At 47.8% G+C, this 24,901-nt stretch overlaps 2 protein-coding genes across 3 annotated transcripts in view; both read left to right on the top strand.

Moving 5' to 3' along the window:
* The window catches only part of LOC148020797 (uncharacterized), an 86,937-nt gene that overhangs the window by 45,016 nt on the left and 17,020 nt on the right, over window positions 1-24,901 (top strand). Inside the window, exons 3-7 of one of the 2 annotated variants that reach the window (XM_087698608.1) lie at window positions 18,247-18,339; window positions 18,896-19,081; window positions 19,184-19,423; window positions 19,503-19,714; window positions 19,903-20,157. In XM_087698608.1, the coding sequence (XP_087554734.1) occupies window positions 18,247-18,339; window positions 18,896-19,081; window positions 19,184-19,423; window positions 19,503-19,714; window positions 19,903-20,157 (986 nt within the window). The remainder of the gene's footprint in view (window positions 1-18,246; window positions 18,340-18,895; window positions 19,082-19,183; window positions 19,424-19,502; window positions 19,715-19,902; window positions 20,158-24,901) is intronic. The other variant, XM_087698609.1, reaches the window with a different exon arrangement.
* On the top strand, window positions 3,955-4,409 carry LOC148020798 (small ribosomal subunit protein uS9). The gene has a single exon (XM_087698610.1). It carries the CDS (start codon window positions 3,970-3,972, stop codon window positions 4,207-4,209), a length of 240 nt encoding a protein of 79 aa, XP_087554736.1. The 5' UTR covers window positions 3,955-3,969; the 3' UTR covers window positions 4,210-4,409.

The raw sequence follows: 24,901 nt of genomic DNA, 5'->3' as shown, positions 1-24,901 counted from the left end.
TCCCGCCGGGATCTTTGGAATACTTTGAAGACCTCCTTGTCACTTGGCAGACGGGGTTTTTTGATGGGGGATTTTAATGTGTGTGTTGATTCTTCATAGTCCACGTCGGGGCATTCGGTGATGGACACTCCGGAAAGTTGGGTGTGGAATGCGTTTGCGCTTGTTGTACTTAAGCAAAATCTATGGTCTTGGCTACACCCTTCTTCTACAGGGTTTACTTTCCCTTTTGCGCAGTATGCAACTACATGGTCGCGGTTGGACCGAATGTACATCATGCAAGATGATGATTTTCTTCCTGAGATGCTGGAAATGAGAGTCTTGCAGCAATATGCCTTATCGGACCATTTCCCTCTCCAGCTTGAGATACCTGCACAACCCATTGCACCTTTTATGCAATTGCTAGATAGACTCCCTTTACGTTTCAACTCGTCTTATTTGAAGCATTCAATCTTTCGGGGCTATATGCAGCAATTGATTGATAGATTTTTATTGGACTTCGCTGCGGAGGGCACTGTTTCCTTTGAACGATTGCTCTCTAATGTGCAGCGGGTTGCTCGGCAGTATGGGATCCACCATGCCTCTCTTTGTCGGTGGCGTCGACACGCAGCGGAGGACTTACTAGCTTTGGTTCGCTCTCCAGATGATGACTTTCTGCTGTCACTGGCGATACGTTTGGCTGATCTTATTAAAGAGTTTCAGTTGAAATCTTATCACCAGGCCAAATTGCAAAATTTGACTGAGAATTTGCAAGATAGTTCTTGTCAAACTCATAAGTTCTTTTGCGCTCTGCATGCCTCTCGTGCTTGAGAAAATATGACTAGACTCCGGAATTTAGAAGGTCGAATGGTCACTGACCCTCAGACTATTGTCAATATGTGCAGGAATTATTTTCTAGATCTTCTTGGATCTTCTCAGTCACCTTCTGACCAGGTTACGCATGCACGTTCAGTCTTCTATGATTTGGTCCGACATCAGGTTCCACTTGATATGCAAACTACTTTGGAGACAGATATTTGTGAGGAGGAGGTTATGGATGTTTTGTTACGCCTGCCTAAGGATAAAAGTCCCGGTTGGGATGGTCTCACCAATGAATTCTTTGAGAGTTCTGCTGCCCAACTGGTGAAGCCATTGACGGCTATGTTTCAGCAGGTTTGGGAAACAGGGTTCATGCCTTCCTCATGGAAAGAAGGTCTTATCAAACTGCTTCCAAAGGTTCCTTCGCCGTCAATGTTGCAACATTGGAGACCAATTTCTTTGATGGGTTCCATGTATAAAATCTTTTCCAAAGTGCTGGCGAATCGGCTCCACAAGCATCTTCCGGCCATTGTGCATCCTCTTCAATATGGTTTCATTAAAGGCCGCAACATTCTGCATAATATCTTAAATGTGCAAATGGCTATTGACTATGCAAGGCACTCTAGTCAGGAAGTGGTATTGATTCAATTGGATCTGGAAAAGGCTTTTGACTATTTAGATTGGTCTTTCATTGCAGAACTTATGTCTACTATGGGCTTTGGTACTCGGATGTCCCGCTTGATCTACACCATTAGTGCTGTGGCTTCTTCGCGAGTTATGCTAAATGGTGGTGTTACAGAGCCCTTTGTCCTTGCACGCTCTGTGAGACAGGGTTGCCCTTTGAGTCCTCTCTTCTTTGCCCTGGCGACTCATCTGGTTCTTTCGATGTTATCTTCCATGGCAGCTTCTACTCAGTTGGCCGGATTGTCTCTTCCTTTTGGTCAGTACTTCATTAGTCAATCTTTGGCTGATGACAGCTTTATGATTTTGCGTGCGGACAAGGACAATATTCGCAAGGCATTAGATGTTTGGACGCTCTTTGGTCATGCTTTTGGTCTTCGTATCAATGCTTTCAAATCAGCCATTCTCAGTTGCACGGAGTCCGATTTACAGTCATTGGGCTGGCAGGGACAGGTTGTTCCCCGTGGTTCCATTGTCAGGCATCTTGGGTACCCTTTGGGTGTTGATGTTCGGCCAAAACAACTACTACAGTGGATTTCACAGAAACTAGCAGCTAAGTTTCTGTATTGGAAGTCGCAAGCTTGGCCCTTCCATGTTCGCCTCAAAGTGGCTCAGACAATTATGCTGCCAATGCTCACATATTTCTTGCCATTGCTGCCTTGGACTCCTACTACTTTGAATGCTCTCACTTGGCCCATTCCTTTCATGTTATGGAAGAAGGATTCATTGCATGCATGTATTTCGTGGATTTCGTGGTCCCATACATGTACCCCCAAACGCCTGGGTGGTGGGGCTATTTTGGATGCCGAAACTCATATGTTGGCACTTCGTTGGTCTCTTTTTCGTGCCATGTGTGTGGAGCATCACCCGTGGGCCGTTATAGCCCGTTATTTTCTTGAGGACCGCGGGCTTCTGCATGGTAATACACAAATTCGAAGCTCCTGGTGGCATGTTCTTAATGCAGACTCTCGGTTTTCGAGTCCTTCCTCATCCTTGCTTGTTCATTTGGTCGGCTCTTGGCAATTGGTTCTCCAGAAGGCGCATTGGCATCCAGCGGAGGACCGCTTACATACTAACTCTTTTCAACTGGAATTGTTGGTAGCCTCGAGATTACTTTCATGGGAAGGTAAACATGAGCTCAGACCAAAATTTAACCGCATGGCCCGTTTGGGCTTGACTTCAGTTGCAGATGCCACCCTTGCCAGTCGTAATGTCTTCATATCGTTTCGTACTGCCAGGAGGCTTTTCAGAATCCCTCGTGGATACCGTGATTTATGGGAACAGCTTTTGTTAGTGCTCCAGAGCAGGCAACCCTTTCGTGCCCTTGCTGTGGATCGTCCTTGGCAGGACTGGGTCCTTGCAGGTCGGTTGAAGTTGGAAAAGGCCTTAGCTAACCAGGTGTACCATCTTCTGATCAAAGATCATCAATGGCTGGTTACTAAAGCTAATACACTATGGGGGTTTGCGGAAATCTCAGTCATGGTGGAAGGCAACTGTGATGGAGGGTTGGTTGAACAAGACACCTTTCAAATGCAAGGTCTTTCTTTGGAGGGTAATGATTGGTGGTCTTTCTCTTGCCTCGGCCCTTTCCAAGCGTCGAATCTCTAACGACAGTTGTTTCTTCTACACCACTATTGTGGAATCGGCCCGTCATCGATTTATTTCTTGCCCTCTCACAAAGAATATCTGGTCGCTTTTGTCAGTGGTTTGGCGAGCTGTGGTTGGTTTCTCACTAAGCCCTTTCGATTGGGTTTTTGTATGCCCAAAATACCCCACACCGGCTCAGTTGCATATGAAGATCTTGTTCCACTTTCTTAGATATTGGGGATGCTGGCACAATTGGACCACTCGGAATGCCTTTCTTTTTGATTCGGCCTCTAATGTTCCGGGACACATTGCCAGGCTTAAAGGCCTCTTGCTTTGGCAGATAGATCTCATTCGGCACTCTGACTTGCTCCCTCGGGAAGACTTACTTCCCTGGCATATGGCAATTTCCTCTGCGTCTTTGCCATGACTTGTGTAACTCTTTCCTGGTTTTGTACTGACAGTTTACACACGTCGGCTTAGAGCCATCGTGTATCTTGTAATCATGTTAACTTGTACCTTTTTTCGTAATTAATACAATTACCTTTTACGGAGGGAGAGAGAGAGAGAGAGAGAGAGAGAGAGAGAGAGAGAGAGGGAGGGAGGGAGGGAGGGAGGGAGGGAGGGAGGGAGGGAGAGACCATTGAGGCCTTCTGTTAAGGACTTGTTGTTCCTCTGCTGCCGCCTTGCTGGGTCGAGACCTGCCTCTCCGACATGGCTGCCATCGAGTCTGTGCAATGTTTCGGCCGCAAGAAGACGGCCGTGGCTATCTGCTACTATTGCAAGCGGGGGCAAGGCCTCAGCAAGATCAATGGCTGTCCGATCTAGCTCGTCGAGCCGGAGATCCTGCGCTACAAGGCCTTCGAGTCGGTGCTCCTACTCGGCCGTAACAGGTTCTCCACTGTCGACATGCGCATCCGCGTGCTGGGAGGAGGCCACACTTCGCAAATCTATGCCATCCGCCAGAGTATCGCCAAGATGCTTGTGGCCTTCTACCAGAAGTACGTGGATGAGCAGTCCAAGAAGGAGATCAGGGACATCTTAGTCAGGTATGACCGTACTCTACTCGTTGCTGATCCCCGTCGTTGCGAGCCTAAGAAGTTCGGAGGAAGAGGTGCCCGTGCCCGCTTCCAGAAGTCTTACCATTGAGGCTGCGTTTTGGTTCTAAAAGACGTATTGGTCAGGCCAGTGCTCTGCTCATGGCTATCGGCCGTCCTGTGTGGTTTCTTGGTGTTAATTTCAGATGTAGAAAAACTTTCTAATTGGAGGCTCTATGCTTGACATTGATGCTGTTGTCAAAGCATCTTCGCTGCAAGAGAAAATTTAAAGTAATTCAGACATTTAGTCAAGAGAGAGAGAGAGAGAGAGAGAGAGAGAGAGAGAGAGAGAGAGAGAGAGAGAGAGAGAGAGAGAGAGAGAGAGAGAGAGAGAGAGAGAGAGAGAGAGAGAGAGAGAGAGAGAGAGAGAGAGAGAGAGAGAATGAGAGAGACGGAAACGCGCAGGAGATGATGGCGCATCGTGGTCGCGACCTGCCGCTTGCCCTACTTCGTCATCCGTTGGCTGCTCCCACAGGCGTGCAGGCGGAGTAAGCGTCGCTTGTCAGTCGTCTGTCCTGGGGGCGGGGACCCCTGCCGTCGCCCTTCAGTCACGTAGCCCCACGTCTCTTACGTCTCAGCCCTGCGCATCGCCCTGTTTCGTTCCGCCTTGTCTACTGCCTGTCTCGCTGAAACGTCTGCAGCCGCCCCGTCAACTTCGCCTGTGCTGCTGTTCGAGGCTCCGCCTGCGTGTGCTCCTCCTTTCGTGCAGAGGCGCCCAGCTCCTGTAAAACCCTAAACCTGACCATCGTCAGAGAGGCAGTGTCCGGGATAGCGTGCCCCCTGCTCTGTACACACAGAGAGAGAGAGAGAGAGAGAGAGAGAGAGAGAGGGAGAGAGAGAGAGAGCGGTCCTGATCTGCACTGTCGGTCAGTCCTTCGTCGAGATCAGCTCGTCATACACGATGGCTGGTTTGGATTTGGATTTCATAGACCAAACGGTGGCAGCACTTGGCCCGGACTCTGATGCTGAGGAACCGGAGGATATGGTTTCGTGCACTGAAGAATTGCCCCCGGGTCCTGACATCCAGCCTGCGGGTAAACGTACCAAGCATACCCCGGAAGAGATAGGTGTTACTCCGGATCGTTCCTATGCGTAGGTTGCTTCGGATTCTGTGGACTCTCAGGAGGTGGACTGGGAGCATCTGTTGGAATTTGCCAACACTCTGCTTGGTGAATATGTTCAACATAATCAGGAAGCCTTCTCTGACTCTGCTCCAGACGATGTTCTGGAAGCTACCGTTGACCCAAAAACTGTCCTACGCTCCTTTTCGGTATTTTATGATCGCGCGGTGATACTCTTCTTCACTGGTCGAATCCCGCTGCTTTCCCGTATTCGCCAATGGCTGCAGAGTTTGCTACAAGGGGAATGTGTTGAAGGGATTTTTGTTGGATCCCGAGGTTTTTTTGAGGTCCTCTTGAAAACAGAGACGCACCGTGCTGCTCTCCTGTCTAAACTGCCTTTGTTTTTTGATCGTCGGTTGGTTCATGTGGTTCCATGGTGCCCGATGGCAGATTTCCAGCGCCTCCTGCAACGTGAATGCCCTGTGTGGGTAGAAGTGGAAAATTGTCCGGCTGTTTATTGGCCGCTATTGAAGGATGCTATGGCCGCTGTGGGCACGGTTCTGGTCCCTCCCAGTCTCAGGGCTGTGAATCGCAACCGCTTGTGCATGTTATGGGATACTGCAAGGAAACGGCCTGCTTGGTTACGCCTCAATTGCTCTGGCATGCATCCGTTACACTTTCGTTTGAAATGGGGCAATTTTGCAGGCCATTGCTTTTCCTGTGGACAGTTGGGGCACTTTATGGCTGAATGCCCCGAGCAACAACACGTTTCAGATGCGGGTCATGTTGCTCCGCCCATGGAAGATATGGTGTGTGATGCTCCGTCGCTGGATACTATCCACCCGCCCCAAGTTCTGGCCAAAGGTAAACAACAGGTTTCGGGTCTGGATTCCCGTGCCACTGATTGGGTTGAAGTACGTGCCAAAAAAGGCAACAGGATTGGTGCTGGCATGGAGAGTACTGTGCCTACTACCTCACAAGATTCCATGCGAACATATATGCGCAGGAAGGAAATGATGTCTTCCGAGCGCTCTGCTCCTGCTATGGTTTCTTCAGCTCCCCGTCATCAGCCCGCCAGGAAAATGTATTCGGATCGTTTAAAGGGTCCACCTGCACAGCTGGCTTTTGCTACCAGAGGCAACGTCATTACTCCGTGGGATCGTCGTTACCCACATTCCAACCCCAAGCAAGCAGATATGCCGTCTACTTCCAAATCTAGTCCTCAGAACTCTTTTGCGGTGTTGGCGGATTTCTTGGATGAGGGAGTCCTGGACATTCTCGCCGACAAAGTCAAATCGAGGCAAGCTGTGCCTCGTACCTGATTGTGTTTTGTATACACATGAAAATAGCCACGTGGAATGTGCGAGGAATTTGTTCTCGCCACAAGCAACATGTCATGTGGACTGCATTGTATGAGAATCAGTGGGATGTCCTGTGTGCTGTTGAGCACAAGAGTCACGGTGACGCCGGTAAAGTTATGGATTGCCATGGCTTTCGTTTGTTCTATGCAGGAACACAGGCCATGCATTATTCGGGTGTGCTCATGATTGTACATACCAAATATCAGCCTGTTCTTATTAAAAATGATGTTCATGGCCGCTTTTTGGTGGTTGAAATCTTATTCAAAGGGGAAATCCTATGGTTACTTGGCCTCTATGCTCCGAATGATTCGTTATCTCGCCGGGAGCTTTGGCAGACTTTGCAGACTTCCTTGTCACTTGGCAGACGGGGCTTCTTCATGGGGGATTTCAATGTGTGTGTTGATTCTTCCCAATCTACATCGGAGCACTCGGTCATGGATGCGCCGGAAAGTCGTATGTGGCAAGAGTTGGCTCTTGCTGTTCTTAAGCAAGATCTTTGGTCCTGGCTACACCCGTCTTCTCCAGGCTTTACTTTTCATTCGGCCCAGTATGCCACAACATGGTCGCGGTTGGACCGTATATATATCATGCAGAATGATGATTTTCTGCCTGAGATGCTCGAAATAAAAGTGTTGCAGCAATATGTCTTGTCGGGCCATTTCCCTCTGCAGTTCGAGTTGCTTGCACAACCCATTGCCCCTTTCAAGCAATTTCTGGAGAGACTCCCTTTGCGTTTCAACTCGTCCTACTTAAAGCATACAAATTTTCAGGGCTATATGCAGCAATTGCTTGACAGATTCTTCTTGGACTTTTCCTCTCAGGGCACCGCGTCATTTGAAAGATTGCTCTCTAATGTGCAGCGGGTTGCTCGGCAATATGGGATCTATCATGCCTCTCTTTGTCGGCGCCGTCGACAGGCAGCGGAGGACCTGCTGGTTTTGGTTCGCTCCCTGCTGGTGGACACTCCGGATGATGCATTTCTGCTTGCACTGGCCATGCGGGTGGCCGATCTTATTAAAGAATTCCAGTTAAAATCGTATCAGCAGGCCAAATTGCAACATCTGACAGAGACTTTGCAAGATAGTGCATGTCAGACCCATAAGTTCTTTCGAGCTCTCCATGCCTCTCCTGCTCGAGAGAATATGACCAGACTCGAGGATGCACAAGGCCACCTTATCCTGGATCCACAGACTATTGTGCATATGTGCAGGAATTATTTCCGTGACCTTCTCGGTTCCGCTTCTCCACCTTCAGCCCAAATTACTCAGGCCCGTTCGGTTTTTTATGACCTGGTCCGCAATCAGCTTCCGCAGGACATGCAAGCTACTCTGGAGTCAGATATTGGTGAAGCAGAGGTTATGGATGTCTTGTTACACTTGCCCAAAGATAAAAGTCCGGGTTGGGATGGTCTCACCAATGAGTTCTTTGAAGCTTTCGCTACCCAACTAGCGAAACCATTGCAGGCTTTGTTTCAGCAGGTGTGGAAAACAGGGATCATGCCTCCCTCATGGAAACAAGGACTTATTAAACTGCTTCCAAAAGTTCCTTCGCCATCTAAGTTGACACAGTGGCGCCCCATTTCTTTGATGGGTTCAATGTACAAAATCTTTTCCAAAGTAATGGCGAATCGGCTCCATAAGCATCTCCCTGCCCTTGTGCACCCTCTCCAGTATGGTTTCATTAAGGGCCGAAATATTCTACACAATGTTTTGAATGCCCAATTGGCCATTGATTATGCCCGGCATTCTAATCAAGAGGTGGTACTGATTCAACTGGACCTGGAAAAGGCTTTTGACTATCTGGACTGGTCTTTCGTTGCTGACCTTATGTCTGCTATGGGCTTTGGTGCTCGGATGTCTCGTCTGATCTACACCATTAGTGCTGCGGCGTCTTCGCGAATCATGCTGAACGGAGGTGTTACTGAGCCATTTGTCCTTGCCCGTTCTGTCAAACAGGGGTGTCCTTTGAGCCCTTTATTCTTTGCCCTTGTGACACATCCAGTTCTTTCCATGTTATCACATATGGCCGCCTCTTCCCAGTTGGCCGGACTGTCGCTTCCTACAGGACAACACTTCATTAGCCAATCCCTGGCGGATGATACTTTTATGATTTTGCGTGCGGACAAGGATAACCTTCGAAAAGCATTGGATGTTTGGGGTCTCTTTGGTCAGGCGTCAGGCCTTCGTATCAATGCGCTCAAATCAGCCATTCTAAGCTGCACGGAGTCGGATTTGCAGTCCTTGGACTGGCAGGGTCTGGTTGTTCCTTGAGGTTCCATTGTCAGGCATCTTGGATACCCTTTGGGTGTTGATGTTCCCCCGAAGCAGCTTCTGCAGTTGATTTCTCAGAAAATGGTGGCCAAGTTTATGTATTGGAAGTCTCAGGCTTGGCCTTTTCATGTTCGCCTCAAAGTAGCCCAGATAATTATGTTGCCAATGCTCACATATTTCTTGCCATTGTTACCCTGGACTCCTACGACTCTGAATGCTCTCACTCAGTCTATTCGCTTCATGCTATGGAAGAAGGACTCATTGCATGCAGGTATTTCCTGGATCTCGTGGTCGCATGCGTGCACCCCCAAACGCATGGGTGGTGGAGCTATTTTAGATGCCCAAACTCACATGCAGGCACTTCGTTGGTCCCTTTTCCGCGCCATGCGCTCGGATGATCATCATCCGTGGGTCGCTATCGCCTGTTATTTCCTCGAGGGCCATGGGCTTCGGCATGGCAATACCCAACTCCGGAGTTCTTGGTGGCACGTTCTTAATGCTGATTCGCAGTTTTCCAGTTCTTCTTCATCGCTGCTTACTCATTTGGTGTGTTCCTGGAAACACGTCCTTCAAAAGGCTCAGTGGCACCCAACGGAGGATCGCTTGGCTACTAACTCTTTTCAATTGGAATTACTGGTAGTCTCGCGTTTACTTTTGTGGGAAGGTAAACATGAGCTTAGACCACAATTCAACCGGATGGCACGTTTGGGCTTGTCTTCAGTTGCGGATGCCACCCTTGCCAGTTGCAATGTGCTTATATCGTTTCGTACTGCTAGGAGGCTTTTCCGGATCCCTCGTGGATATAGGCCTTTATGGGAACAGCTTTTGACGGTGCTCCAGAGCAGACAACCCTTTCCTGCTCTTGCTTTGGATTATCCCTGGCAGGATTGGGACCTACAAGGCCGGCTGCATTTGAGCAAAGCTTCTGCTAACCAAGTGTATCATCTTCTGATTAAAGATAATCAATGGCTAGTTACTAAAGCGAATGCTTTATGGGGATTGCGTAAATCCCGGTCATGGTGAAGGGCAACTGTGATGGAGGGTTGGGTCAACAAGACACCCTTTAAATACAAAGTCTTTCTTTGGAGAGTGATGATTGGGGGTCTTCCGCTTGCTTCGGCTCTTTCCAAGCGACGAATCTCCAATGGCACCTGTTTCTTTTGCACCACTACTATGGAATCCGCCCGCCACCGATTTATTTCTTGCCCCGTCGCTAAGAAAGTCTGGTTATTTTTGTCGGCCGTTTGGCGAGGGGTGGTTGGTATCACACTGCGCCCCTTTGATTGGGTTTTGGGCCAGCCCAAATACCCTACTCCCGCACAGCCACATATGAAGCTCATGTATCACTTTCTTCGATACTGGGGCTGTTGGCATAACTGGACCATTCAGAATGCTTTTCTGTTTGACTCTGCCCATAATGTTCAGCGGCATATTGTGAGGCTTAAGGGCCTCTTGTATTGGCAGTTAGCTCTTCTCCATCGTTCTGATTTGCTCTCTACGGAGGACTTCCGTCCTTGGCATATGGCAATTTCCTCCGCATCCTTGCCATGAAATTGTAACTTGTAGTACTTAGCACCTCTTCACATGATGGCTTGGATTGTCGTCATGTATCTTGTAATCAAGTAATCTTGTATTTTTTTCGTAATTAATACAATTACCTTTTACGAAAAAAAAGAGAGAGAGAGAGAGAGAGAGAGAGAGAGAGAGAGAGAGAGAGAGAGAGAGAGAGAGAGAGAGAGAGAGAGAGAGAGAGAGAGAGAGAGAGAGAGAGAGAGAGAGAGAGAGAGAGAGAGAGAGAGAGAGATTGGGGCTGTTGGGCGCACACACAGAGAGAGAGAGAGAGAGAGAGAGAGAGAGAGAGAGAGAGAGAGAGAGAGAGAGAGAGAGAGAGACAGAGAAGAGTCGCGATGGGGATCGAGCGTGGAGAACGGAGCGATGGCGACCTGCCGTGACCCGTCTTCTGTAGCGACCTGGTTCGAGCTTGCGCCTGCTTTCTTCTGCCCCGTTTCTGCACGCAGGCTCTGCGCCTGTCCGCCATCGTCTGCAGGTCCGCCGCCGGCGTCTGCAGGCCCGCCGCCTGCGTCTGCAGGCCCTCCGCCCTCGTCAGCAGGCCCCGCCCTCGTCTGCAGGCCCTCCGCCTGCGTCTGCTGGCCCCGCCCTCGTCTGCAGGCCCTGCCCGTCCGCCATCGTCTGCAGGTCCGCCGCCTGCGTCTGCAGGCCCGCCGCCTGCGTCTGCAGGCCCTCCGCCCTCGTCAGCAGGCCCCGCCCTCGTCAGCAGGCCCTCCGCCTGCGCCTGCTGGCCCCGCCCTCGTCTGCAGGCCCTCCGCCCTCGTCAGCAGGCCCCGCCGCCTGAGCCCCGTCGTCCTAGTCTGCAGGCCCCGTCTGCAGGCTCCGTCGCCCTCGGCTGCGTGCCCGATCTCCTGTCGCCCCTGCTTCGCAGCAAGTCTGTGGTTGACGGTTCAGCAGAGAGAGAGTTCGTCCTCTGTGTGAAGACAGCAGTATGGCTGGCCTGGATTTGGATTTTCTTGATCGGACGGTGGCAGCCCTTGGCCCTGATTCCGATGCAGAGGAGCCGGAAGATATGGTGCCATGCACGGAGGAGTTGCCGCCGAGTTCTGAACAGCCGCCTGCCGGCAAACGCTCCAAGCCTACGCCTGATGAGCCCATGAGTCCTCCGGAACGCTCCTATGCGCAAGTGGCCTCTGATCCGGTGGATTTGCAGGAAATCGACTGGGAGCATTTGCTGGACTTCGCCAATACTCTGCTTGGCGATTATGTCCAGCATAATACCGAATCTTTTTCTGTTGCGGGAACGGATGATGTGCTGGAAGCCACGGTGGACCCCAAATCAGTCTTGCGATCCTTCTCCGTGTTCTATGACCGTGCAGTTATTCTTTTCTTCACTGGCAGGATCCCAATGCTTTCGCATATTCGCCAGTGGCTGCACCATCTATTGCAAGGGGAGTCGGTTGAGGAGATTTTCCTTGGACCTCGCGGGTTTTATGAGGTCCTGCTGAAATCGGAAACGCATCGCGCTGAGCTCCTGTCCAAGTTGCCGCTATTCTTTGATCGCCGCCTGGTTCATGTTGTGCCATGGCGCCCCATGGCCGACTTCCAGCGTCTGCTTCAACGCGAATGCCCGGTGTGGGTAGAGGTGGAAAACTGTCCGGCGGTCTATTGGCCCATGTTGAAGGATGCAATGGCAGTTGTGGGAACAGTGCTGGTTCCCCCAAGCCTCAGGGCGATGAACCGCAATCGTTTATGCATGCTATGGGACACGGCCAGGAAAAGGCCTGCGTGGCTTCGCCTCAATTGTTCGGGCATGCATCCTTTGTATTTTCGCTTAAAATGGGGCAACTTTGCGGGCCACTGCTTTTCATGTGGTAAATTGGGGCATTTCATGGCCGAATGCCCTGAAAAGCAATCGTCTTCGGATGATGCGCAGGTTGTGCTGCCCAAGGATGACATGGTGCTTGATGCCACGTCCCAGGAAGCCCTCTAGTCTCCTCATGTCATGGACAAAGGCAAACAACAGGTCCGAAGTGTGGATTCCCGTCGTACTGACTGGATTGAGGCACGTCCTCAAAAAGGTAAAAAGTTGGATACAGGCCTGGCGGATCCTGGGCCTTCTGCTTCCCAGGATTCCGTGCGCACGTATACGCGCCGGAAAGAAATGGCCACTTCACAGCAGGCTCCGCGTCCTAGGGCCCCGTCGGGCCCCCGCAATCAGTCTCCAAGGAGAGCCTATACCGACGGCCGCAGAGGCCCACCTGCCAAGCTGGCGTTCGATGCCAAAGGAAATGTTATTACACCCTGGGATCGGCGTTATCCCCGCCCCTCTCCCAAGGCAGTGGATTGCCCTTCTACCTCCAACGCAGGTCGCCAGAATTCTTTTGCAGTACTGGCTGATTTTCTGGATGAGGGTGTCCTGGATGCTCTCGCGGAAAAGGTGAAATCGAGGCAGCAGGTGCCTCGTTCCTGACTTCCTTCTTTGAGGATACATGAAGATAGCCACGTGGAATGTGCGAGGCATTTGCTCTCGCCATAAGCAACATGCCATGTGGACCGTCTTGCACGAGAACCAGTGGGATGTATTGTGTGCAGTTGAGCACAAAAGTCATGGTGAAGCAGGAAGAGTGATGGATTGTCATGGATTCCGCCTGTTTTATGCAGGGTCCCATGCTACGCACTATTCGGGCGTGCTGATGATTGTCCATGAGAAATATCAGCCTGTCCTTGTTAAAAATGATGTGCAGGGCCGCTTTCTGGTGATCGAAGTCTTATTTGAAGGCGAGATTTTATGGCTGTTGGGCCTCTATGCTCCGAATGATCCCGCATCCCGGCGGAATCTTTGGTCCACTTTGCAGGGCTCCATGTCACTCGGCCGAAGGGGATTCTTGATGGGAGATTTCAATATGTGTGTCGACTCTTCTCAGTCCACTTCAGGGCATTCGGTAATGGATACGCCGGAAAGCCGGGTGTGGAGTTCTTTTGCTTTGCACGTGCTCAAGCAAGATCTTTGGTCGTGGCTTCACCCTTCTTTTTCAGGGTTTACTTTTCATTCCGCACAATATGCAACTACCTGGTCGCGGCTGGACAGAATGTATATCATGCAGGGCGATGACTTTCTTCCCGACATGCTGGAAATGAAGGTCTTGCGGCAATATGCGTTGTCGGACCATTTCCCCCTCCAGCTTGAGATGCGGGCACACTCTATTGCACCTTTTGTGCAATTCCTGGATAGGCTCCCTTTACGTTTCAACTCCTCTTATCTGAAGCATTCAGTTTTCCAGGGCTATATGCAGCAGTTGATTGAGAGGTTCTTATTGGACTTCGCCTCTGAGGGCTGGCCTTCATTTGCACGGCTGCTCTCTAATGTGCAGCGGGTTGCTCGCCAGTATGGGATCCATCATGCCTCGCTTTGCCGCCGACGTCGACATGCAGCAGAAGACTTACTGGCCTTGGTCCGTTCCTTGCTCCTGGATTCCCCTGATGATGATTTTCTGCTGTCTTTGGAGAAGCGGTTGGCCCATCTCATTCAAGTGTTTCAGCTGAAATCTTATCAACAGGCCAAGCTGCACAACTTGATGGACACAATGCAAGATAGCACCTGCCAGTCTCATAAGTTCTTTCGCGCCTTGCATGCATCTCCGCCCCGCGAAAATATGACCAGACTCCAGGATTCGGAAGGTCGCATGGTCATGGATCCGCAGACCATTGTCACTATGTGCAGAAACTATTTTATGGATCTTCTTGGTTCCTCTTCCTCGCCTTCTAGCCAAGTTACGCATGCCCGTGCGGTCTTCTATCATCTGGTCCGCCAGCAGGTTCCAGTTGATATGCAAGCCGCTTTGGAGACGGATATTTGCGAGGACGAGGTTATGGATGTTTTGTTGCACCTGCCAAATGATAAAAGCCCTGGCTGGGATGGTCTCACTAATGAATTCTTTCAGACCTCGGCCACGCAGTTGGCAAAGCCATTGGTGGCCATGTTTCAGCAGGTGTGGGAAACGGGGGTCATGCCCTCCTCATGGAAAGAAGGCCTTATCAAACTAATTCCAAAGGTCCCTTCGCCGTCAAAGTTGCAACACTGGCGACCAATCTCTTTGATGGGCTCCATGTATAAAATCTACTCCAAAGTGCTGGCGAATCGGCTCCACAAGCACCTTCCAGCTATTGTGCATCCTCTCCAATATGGTTTCATTAAGGGCCGCAACATTCTGCATAATATCTTAAATGTGCAAATGGCCATTGACTATGCGCGGCACTCCGGTCAGGAAGTGGTATTGATCCAATTGGACTTGGAAAAGGCATTTGATTATGTGGACTGGTCTTTCATTGCAGACCTCATGTCGGCTATGGGCTTTGGTACCCGAATGTCCCGATTGATCTACACCATTAGTGCTGAGGCTTCCTCCAGAGTTATGCTTAATGGTGGAGTTACAGAGCCATTTGTCCTTGCACGCTCGGTCCGACAGGGTTGTCCTTTGAGCCCTCTCTTCTTTGCCCTGGCGACTCACCCGGTCCTTTCAATGTTATCCTCCATGGCAGCCTCTGCCCAGCTGGCCGGTCTGTCTCTTCCGTTGGGTCAGCACTTCGTTAGCCAATCTTTGGCGGATGACACCTTTATGATTTTGCAGGCGGACAGGGACAACATTCGAAGGGCATTAGATGTTTGGACACTCTTTGGTCAGGCCTCTGGGCTTCGCATCAATGCCCTTAAGTCAGCCCTTCTCAGTTGCACGGAGCCTGATTTGCAGTCCTTAGGCTGGCAAGGCCGGGTGGTTTCCCGTGGCTCCATTGTCAGGCATCTTGGATACCCATTGGGGGTGGATGTACGGCCAAAAGCCCTGCTGGAGTGGATTTCACAAAAACTGGCAGCAAAGTTTATGTATTGGAAGTCGCAAGCGTGGCCATTCCATGTCCGCCTCAAAGTGGCCCAGACAATCATGCTTCCAATGCTAACGTATTTCCTGCCATTGTTGCCATGGACTCCTACTACTTTGAAGGCCCTCACTCAGCCCATCCGTTTCATGCTATGGAAGAAGGACTCACTGCAGGCCGGCATTTCCTGGATTTCTTGGTCACACGCATGTACCCCTAAGCGCATGGGTGGTGGAGCGATTTTGGATGCACACACTCATATGTTAGCTCTTCGTTGGTCCCTTTTTCGTGCCATGTGTGTGGATCACCACCCTTGGTCCATCATAGCCTGTTATTTTCTTGAGGACAGTGGGCTCCGCCATGGCAACACACGGCTTCGGGCCTCCTGGTGGCATGTCCTTAATGCTGACTCTCGTGTTTCCAGTCCCTCTTCCTCTTTGTTACTGCACTTGGTCGCCTCTTGGAAAGTGGTGCTCCAAAAGGCCCGCTGGCACCCAGTGGGGGACCGCTTGCAGACTAACTCCTTTCAGCTGGAATTGTTGGCAGTGTCGAGACTCCTTTCATGGGAAGATAAACATCAACTCAGACCAAGATTTAATCGCATGGCCCGTTTAGGTGTGATGTCGGTTGCGGATGCTACCCTTGCTACTCGCAATGTCCTCGTCTCATTTCGGACTGCTCGCCGACTCTTTAAGATCCCGCGTGGATACCGTGATTTGTGGGAGCAGCTTTCGTCGAAGCTTTAGGGTCGGCAACCCTTTCCTGCCTTGACGGTGGATCGCCCTTGGCAGGACTGGGATCTTGCAGGCCGCTTGAGTCTGGAAAAGGCCTCCACTAATCAGGTGTATCATCTTCTTGTTCAAGATCACCAATGGCTGGGAGAGAAAGCTAACACTGTTTGGGGACTGCAGAAATCGCTGTCATGGTGGCACAAAACGCTGATGGAGGGCTGGCAAAATAAGACACCTTTCAAATGCAAGGTTTTTCTTTGGCGGGTAATGATTGGTGGTCTTCCTCTGGCCTCGGCCCTTGCCAAGCGTCGCATCTCGAATGGCAATTGTTTCTTCTGTACCACACCGGCGGAATCGGCCCGACATCGTTTTCTCTCTTGCCCGCTCGCCAAGAATATCTGGTCACTCTTGTCGCACATTTGGCGCGCGGTGGTGGGATCCTCGCTAACTCCTTTCGATTGGGTTTTTGTGCGCCCGATGTATTCCGCACCGCCACAGTTGCATGAGAAGGTCTTATTTCACTTTTTCAGATATTGGGGATGCTGGCACATTTGGACCACGCGTAATGCTTTTCTCTTTGATTCGGCCTCTAATGTACCCCGACATATTGCCAGGCTTAAAGGGCTCTTGCATTGGCAGCTGGATATCATCCGACACTCCGACTTGCTCCCTCGTGAGGATTTGCATCCGTGGCATATGGCAATTGCCTCTGGGTCGTTGCCATGATTGGTGTAACTTTTTCAGTGCATTACTACGGGGCTTCCCCACACGTTGGCCTAGGGCCCTCGTGTATTTTGTAATCAGAAAAAAGAGAGAGAGAGAGAAAGAGAAAACCTCTTCACATGATGGCTTTGTGTCATCATGTATCTTGTAATCCAGTAATCTTGTATTTTTTTCGTAATTAATATAATTACCTTTTACGAAAAAAAAAAGATTGGGGCTGTTGGCATAATTGGACCATTCGGAATGCTTTTCTTTTTGATTCCGCCTATAATGTTCAGCAGCATATTGCTCAGCTTAAGGGACTCTTGTATTGGCAGCTAGATCTTCTCCGGCATTTTGACATGCTCTCTCGGGAGGACTTACGTCCCTGGCATATGGCAATTTCCTCTGCGTCTTTGCCATGACTTTGTAACTCTTTGGTCGTTTGGTTCTTGTAGAGAGACTGTGTGCTTTACACATGATGGGGTAGAGCCATTGTGTATCTTGTAATCATGTAAACTTGTACCCTTTTTCGTAATTAATACAATTACCTTTTATGAAAGAGAGAGAGAGAGAGAGAGAGAGAGAGAGAGAGAGAGAGATTTTTGGATCATCGAGGTGATAGGTTGGTGCTATGAGGTAGCCGATGACAGGCTTAGGTGAGGATAGTGTGCATGATCTTTCGTGTAGTAGGATAGGGATAGGAGTCTTCTTCTCCACCTTAGTGAGAGGTGAAAGTAGAAGAGGGCTCGTCAATTGCATTGGGTTTTTACCCCCTTTTCAAAGCTTGGGGACATCAAAGTCATCAAGTCCTCATGAAGAGGATTTTGAGAATGAAGTAGAAGATGTTGGTAAGCGTCAAAAGTTGACATAGGAGGAGTTGCAAGTGGGGGATTCGGATACACATGTTGCTGTCCATACCCCATCACAAGAAGGACATGTGGCTTTTGCCTACATGTTATCTCATGTGAATGTCATTATGCAGGGCTATGTTCACATCAATTTGGCAAAGGCAGCTTCTTTACTTGAAGGGGATGATGTGGAGGCATTTTTGGGTGTGGATTTGATGGTGCATTGGATAGCTGCCTTTCATGAGATGGCTGCTATTTTCTATTTCATGGGTCAAGTTCCCATGATTGGATGTATACAGGCATGGCTTGAGGCAGCCTTGGGTGGCGGTAACATTGTAGTGGAGGATATCTTTGATGGTTCCAAGGGTTTCTTTGAGTTTTTGTTCCATACACTGCAAGCAAGAGTTGGGATTTTACAAAGGGCACCTCTATTCTTGGATGGTCAGTCTGTAGATGGAGGTCTTTGGAAGAATTTTAAGATGCGCTTTGACAAGCCTGTCCCATTTGGATGGACATGGTGAATTTTCCATCTTATCTATGACATTTACCTTCAGTAGTTTGGAGACCTCTTAGATAGGTGCTGGTGGAGCTTCGGTTGGCTTCTTGCAATCAGAATAGGGCTTGTATGTTTTGGGATATTGGGAAACCTAGGTCCAATAGGTTGCACCTTGAAGTTCTATGGATGAGCTTGTGGTATGAGCTGAAATGGGGTTCCTTTGCAAATTGCAGGGCATTGCTTTAGATGTGGGCGATTGGGACATTTTGTTTTAGTGTGTCCTTGGGAAGAGGTTCAACAACAGCAGCGAGGTGTGCCTATGAAAGGTACCCCACAACTAATGCAATAACTTAAACCTGTTGGATTAATAAAGAGCATATAACATGTTGATTTGGATGGTATTTGGGTTTCAACTTTCAAAGGAGGTAGGTCAGCATTTACTTTCATGTGAAGGGAGGGAATAAGCTCAAAGTGAGGAGTTGGGGGAAGCACCTTGGTTGATAGTGGTTAAGAGAAATGCTGGTCAGGGGCAAGGTACCCAATAGTCTGCTCCCTCTTTAGATCCATGGTCAGATTATTTGCACTACTTCAATCACTACTCGTGCGTGCTGGTGCAAGCTATTGTTACTGTTCAGGGGCTTCAAAAAGTTCTTTCTTTCCTGGTTTCACCCTATTGACTTTTTTGGGTTTTGTTTTACCTAGTGGTGAATATGGCTTTTGCATGCTGGCCAGAACAGCCTCTCGAATATCTGGTTTTTCTTTTATTTCAGCAACCTCTATGGAGAGAGAGTGTGATTACAGAAAAAGCATTTTTGCTGTAATTAATACAATTACTGTTTACAAAAAGAGAGAGACGAAGATTAATTTGTGTTAGTTGTGCAGCTCTTAGAATAGATTTTAAACGTGGGGCTGAAACTCAGAAGACAGTCATTCTGCCACCTATTAAGTCTCCACATGTTACACTACCTGATGGGCGTCGTCTTGCTTATCGTGAACAAGGAGTTTCCCAAGACATTGCTAGTCATACGATTCTGGTTGTTCATGGATTTCCATCTTCTCGACTTGCAGGTCAGTAGGTTTTGTTTTATTGTGCTTTAGTAACCCACTCATATCTGTTTTGGAAGTTTTTTTGGGTTTGGTAGCTGGTGTTGAAAAAGATTCTCTTGGCAGGTATACCTGGTGTTAAAGCTAGCTTGTTGAAGGAGTTTGGTGTTCGCCTTATTGCATTTGATCGACCAGGGTTTGGGGAAAGTGACACACACTTACGAAGAAGTTTGCGATCTTCTGCCCAAGACATGGCCAGCATTGCTGATGCTCTTGGGGCAGGTGAAAAATTCTGGGTTCTTGGCTATTCAACTGGAGGAATACATGCTTGGGCTGCAATGAAATATATACCTGAAAGATTAGCGGGTAAGGATGGACTTTGTTTCTTACAGTTCCAGTATGTTCTTTATGTTTAAACCATTTTTGTGCTGTACACATGTTTCAGGTGTAGCCTTATTTGCACCTGGGGGAAATTTCTATGCGCCAAACATGACCAAGCAAGAAAATACCAGGGTTTGGGGAAATTTGACTTTACGAAGAAGAGTAGTATACATGTTGGCTCGATGGATTCCATCCTTACTTCCATCAATACTCAAAGGAACATTTATTAAGAAAATTGAGAAGGTTCCCAATGACTTTCTGGTCACTGCTGGGAAGGTAAGTGCCATATGCAATGAGTGCTCATGTCAGCAGGGAAAGAATGGTGGAACACTTCAGTTGTTTTAGGATCTACTTTCTTAGATTATGGACTTATCAATCTAGTTTAAGTTCATTGTAACTTCCTGTTCAAAGAAATGTTCATTAACTTGGTATGTAGAATAGCTAAAAGGATTGTAACCGTACAGGATCAGGAACTGCTGCTTCAAAAGATCTTTTTGGATGCTCTAGTCAAAGATATTGAAGAATCAGTCCGGCAGGGCAATGCAGCTACCCTGGCACAGGAATTTGTGGTTCAAGTTCGATCGTGGGGATTTCACCTTTCAGATTTCAGGATTCGAAAGAAAGTACCGCCTTCTGGTCTTGTACATTTTTTTACAAGTTATTGGAGGAAAGCAGAAGAAGAATGGGAAGGTTTTAGTGCACCCATTCATATTTGGCAGGTCAATCACCTGAACTTAAACACATCTGCCTGAATTCACAGCTAAAATTTTCACTTGACTTTTTTTTTTGGGGTTCATCGTTATTTTTCTCAAAGAAGGCAAACATCTATTAGTAAACTCCTTAGGAGAAACTTGTGGAACCGATGCCTTACATCTGAACATCCTGGAAATCATGGAAACTAGTGGCCTTTCCATCAATCTCTATCCATCATATGTGTGGCATGATCTGCTGTGATGGTCAAGACTGGGCCCCAATATCTGTAATCCATATAAGAGTGTGGATGTAACTAAAGTATCAAATAGCCATAACTTTGTGCAAGGCTTTTGGAACTGTCTCCAAGCACATCCTCTCTAGCCCTCAAGTGCTGCATGTCCTCATGTAAGTCTAGTCTCTGCTCCCTCTCTCAAAGAGAAAGTAGGTCCTGTAAATAAGATCCCCTAATGTGTGCAAGAGTCAACATACTCCACCAACTGCTGTCCATAGGTAAAGCTCAGTACTGATTTCCTGACCCACGGTGATGTAGTGTTAAACACTATAACCTTGGGCTTGCCAAGGTTGGCCAAGTGTCCACTATCCTGCGCATATGAATATAGTACATGTAGATATCTTTGTAGCCCCTGTGGAGATGTCACAACACAATGAAAAACGAATTTGTATCCTTTTGATTAATTTATATATTTAATTATTTATTGAAAATTTTCCCTTTGTAGCCTAGTTTTTCACATCCAACAAACGGATGGACAAGTTTGATCTGTCCTATTTAGTACAACATGTTTGATCATGTATGACGGCATCCGATCCAAACTGTTCGATTGTTTAAAATGCCTATTTGTGAACATTTGGGGTAGTTGCAGGTGTTGTTTAGGCTCTCTCCCCTCCAACATACATGCACACATCACCAATATATCATTCTGTGTGTGTTTGACCAAAATGCCGCGCGTCCTTTGAAGCTCTCTACTCTCAAACTCTCTCCTTAACCTCTCTATCTCCTCCTCAAGCTCTCCACCTACCTCTGCTCTTAAGCTCTCCATTTTCTCTATCCTCAAGCTCTCCACATGTAAAATTCCAGTGTAAAGACGCTAAAATTTTGAAGTGTATTAAGTCCCAACATTAAGTATAGGCCTTAAAATTATATGCTCAAAATTTTTGCATCAAAGGTAGCATAATTAGTTTGATTGGTACAATACTAGTATCAGACAATACTAATTGGGATGCCATTGGAGATGGCAACCATACTGTGTAGCTATTCCATCTTCTTCCACATTTCAATTTCAATCATTAAAACCAGGACATCAATTTAATGCATTCACAACCACTTCATCCACACCTCAAATTCAAAACCCACCCTTTCCACCCACTTCTTTCGCTACATCACCATTGACACCATTAAGTGCATCTACTTACTCTTCAGAGGGGGCTCTTGTTACCACTTCTTAGAAGGGGCAGTAAGGAAAATACAAGAAACAACAAATTTAAAACAAAACACAAAACCAGTCAAGTGAATCGCTAGGGAACATCCTATGTATCCTTAGACTTGGGTAGCAGAATGTGCCTAAGAAAAATAGGTATTGCCAACATTATCAAAAGGTTGGTCACTTTGACAACAAGTGTTACTCAAAGGCTAGAGGTATACAATGCAAACCCAAGAACCCTCACCCCTTGGGTGGGTAACCCCCAACAAGGGAGGTAGGGTGGTGGCGATCAAAAGTAGGGACTGTGGAGGACTCAATCCTACACTGCCACTGGCCAGTCATTACAACTAGTTTTGTTCACAACTTTAGAGGGCATGTCTAATTGGCCTGTTGGACCAGAGGCTCACCTTGTCTTTGTATAGACATTAAAGGATACGAGCTTAGTGCATATTTGTGAGTTGCCTCTTGACGAGGTGATCGTAGAGGCCTAGTCTATCTGATCAAGTACTTCTTCACCTGCTTTTGGATTGTGGATATTGGAACCATACACCACATGACCCCTATTTAGGACATTTTTGTCTCCTGAGCCCTTGGAGTCGGGAATGTTTGATGTGGGAGCAACTCCTTGGTCAAGATCCATGGTCTAGGTTGTGCCAAGTTCGATACTAACAAGGGTTGGGATGTCACTTCAGTTTTCTTCATTGCAACGACAATTGAGGCCACAGACTCTTAGGTTGGTTTAGTGATTGCTTGCAATGAGGCAGAGCCTAGTGGCCTCTTTGAGGGCTTTGAGTTCCATTGCTTCTAGGCTTTAGCCACCACACAAGAGCTTATGAATGATAAGCTTCTATATTTTTGCTTTCGATACTTTGGTATGAGTCTCTTTATGAATTGTCGCACCATCATATAGTTGATGGCCTTCTATGCATAAAAGTATCCAAGGATTGCAAAGATATGCTAGGGTTTGCACTGGGGAAACATAGCATGTATGACCAAGATTGAAATGCAAAGACTCAAACAGTGACAAGCAAAATTCATAAAATCAAACACAGAGACAAACACATAAAGAAAAAACTCTGAAGTGAATGAATGCTATAAATGAATGTAAGTGTGTACAAAATGTCCAAGGCAGAGCAATAGAGTGTTGGAGAATGGCGTCCATCGAAGAGGGATCCCAAGTGTTGTGGCTACTAGTTGGAGTGACAGAAGGCGAGAAAAACACCAAAGGTCGATCACCAAAGAGTGAGGAGATTGAAGCGATTGCCAACATGGTGCTTGAGGAGGGTGGCAATAGTAGAAAGCTGCAAGTGCAGCAATGGAGGAGCTGCCAAGAGGATGGACTAAGGAGAAGACCAAATGTAGGCTGCAGAAGGTCAGTTGATGGATGGAGTAGAGCTGCCACATATTGCTAGGGACTGTAGAGTCCAAATGCAAGTAGTAGGAGGGGCTGGTGATGACAATGATGCAGTACGCAGCTAGAGGGAGGACACTAGGCAGTGGGTTATAGTTGAGGAAGAAGGTGCGAGGCACTAGAGGAGCTGTGGAAGGAGTGACAACAGCCATGAAGGGTAGACTGCCACATGGATGAAGGCTGATGGCTGAAATCTGCACAGAAGGGACGAAAACTTGCACAAAAGGGATGAGGTTGAATGGTGTGCAGCTTGTCTATTTATAGACGTTGAAGGGTACCCTAAAATTTAGGTTTTGGGGGACCACTGAAACTCTCTCGAATTGTGCATCAAATTTGTGTTTTTCAATAATTAAGCATGTTTTGGGGCTGTTTAAGACTTCTAATCAGTTGTAAATCGTGTTTTAGCTCAAGATCTCCTTTTAGGCCCAAAACTGAGCTGAAAAGGGAAGGCTTGCAATATTCACTCCAAGGCGTCCCACCCCAAAGCAGCCAGGGTATTGGACAAAGGGTGCACATTGGCTGCCTAGTGGCCTACCAAGACTGCAGAGGCGATGGCTATCTTACCAATAGAGTCCAAGCAATCACCCTAGAGAGGGTAGTCAAGCATCGGATAGAGGGTGCGTTGGTTGCCCAGTGGCCTACCAAGCCCTACAAAGGCGGATGAAACCTTATTGAACTTTTGTTTTTGTTGGTTTTTTTTGGGTGTGGAAAGTTTATTCTATGGGTGGTGGCCGATTAAGTAACAATGACCCAGAAGACGGAAGTAGGGATGGTACACCCTACACATCACAAAAAAGTATAAATTGACCCATCCACTCGAGGTTGTTGATAATGAGGGAAGAGGTGATAATGTATCATGTGAAGAAGGATGGTGGTGTAATCTGTAGGTGGAAACAACTTAGGATCCGTCTAGTGGTGCTCTCCCCAATGGGATGCATAGTATGCTACATGTTGAAGAATGCTCATGCAACAGGTGCCACTTGGATAGTGTTCCTTGTGAAAAAATTGTTCACTTGCCCAGGCGCCCTAGTATAAGGATGATAAAATTATGCAATGCATAGGGGAAGGTTCAATAGGGGGGAAGACGGATATTGAAGACAAGTGCCGAAGCGTGTAGAATACCAAGAAGGGTAGGAACCCCCTCTCAACCTGAATGGCAATTCCAAAGAAGGAATAGGAGTCCTTTAGCAGCTTTGACTCATTAAAAACCACATCTCGGCTGTGTAGTACCTTTTTCATGCTTGGAACCCAAACTCTATAGCTCATTTCACCTCCATCTCCATAACCCATGAAGATGCCTCTATGGGATTTCATGTCAAGTTTGGTTCTGTTTGTCAATAGGTACATGTATATAGCATTTGCAACCAAAGACCCTTAAGTGGTCATATGAAGTAGGTTTGCCAAACCAAATCTCTTCATGGATGCCACTTTCAAGTGCACAATGTGGAGATCGGTTGCTGCGATTCATTCGCTCAGCCACACCATTAGATGATGGCTTATAAGAAGTTGTAAGCTCTCGTTTAATTCCATTAATATCACGAAACTTATTGAATTATTTAGATGCATACTCTTTTCCGTTGTCTGTTCTTTTGCATTTTAATTTTAAGCCCTTTTGGATACTCACAAATGCATAAAATTTTTAAAGGCATCCAATGCCTCGCTTTTCAGCTTAAGCAAGTAAACCCATAGCTTTTAAGAGTGGTCATCAATAAAAGACACAAAATAACGAAAAACCACTATGAGTTTTTATTGGCATTGTACATATATCAGAATAGACTAAATCCAAGATGCATGCCTTCCTACAGGCTCCATGAGAATATGAACTCTTTACATGTTTTTCCAAAACACAGTCATCACAAAAGTCAAGCTTTGAGTTTTTCACATCAACTCTTCAAAGTGAAGAAAGTGCCTATAAACCCT

This window comes from Lygodium microphyllum, chromosome 18, assembly GCF_053477565.2.
Source record: "Lygodium microphyllum isolate KBCC chromosome 18, Lygodium_microphyllum_v1.1.10, whole genome shotgun sequence".
NCBI lineage: Eukaryota > Viridiplantae > Streptophyta > Polypodiopsida > Schizaeales > Lygodiaceae > Lygodium > Lygodium microphyllum.
The sequence above is the reverse complement of the archived record's forward strand: the minus strand, read 5'-3'. Positions and strand labels throughout refer to the sequence as shown.

What these genes read in the sequence shown, in the direction of transcription:
- LOC148020798 (XM_087698610.1), top strand. Translation starts at nt 3,970, where the DNA reads ATGCGCATCCGCGTGCTGGGAGGAGGCCACACTTCGCAAATCTATGCC.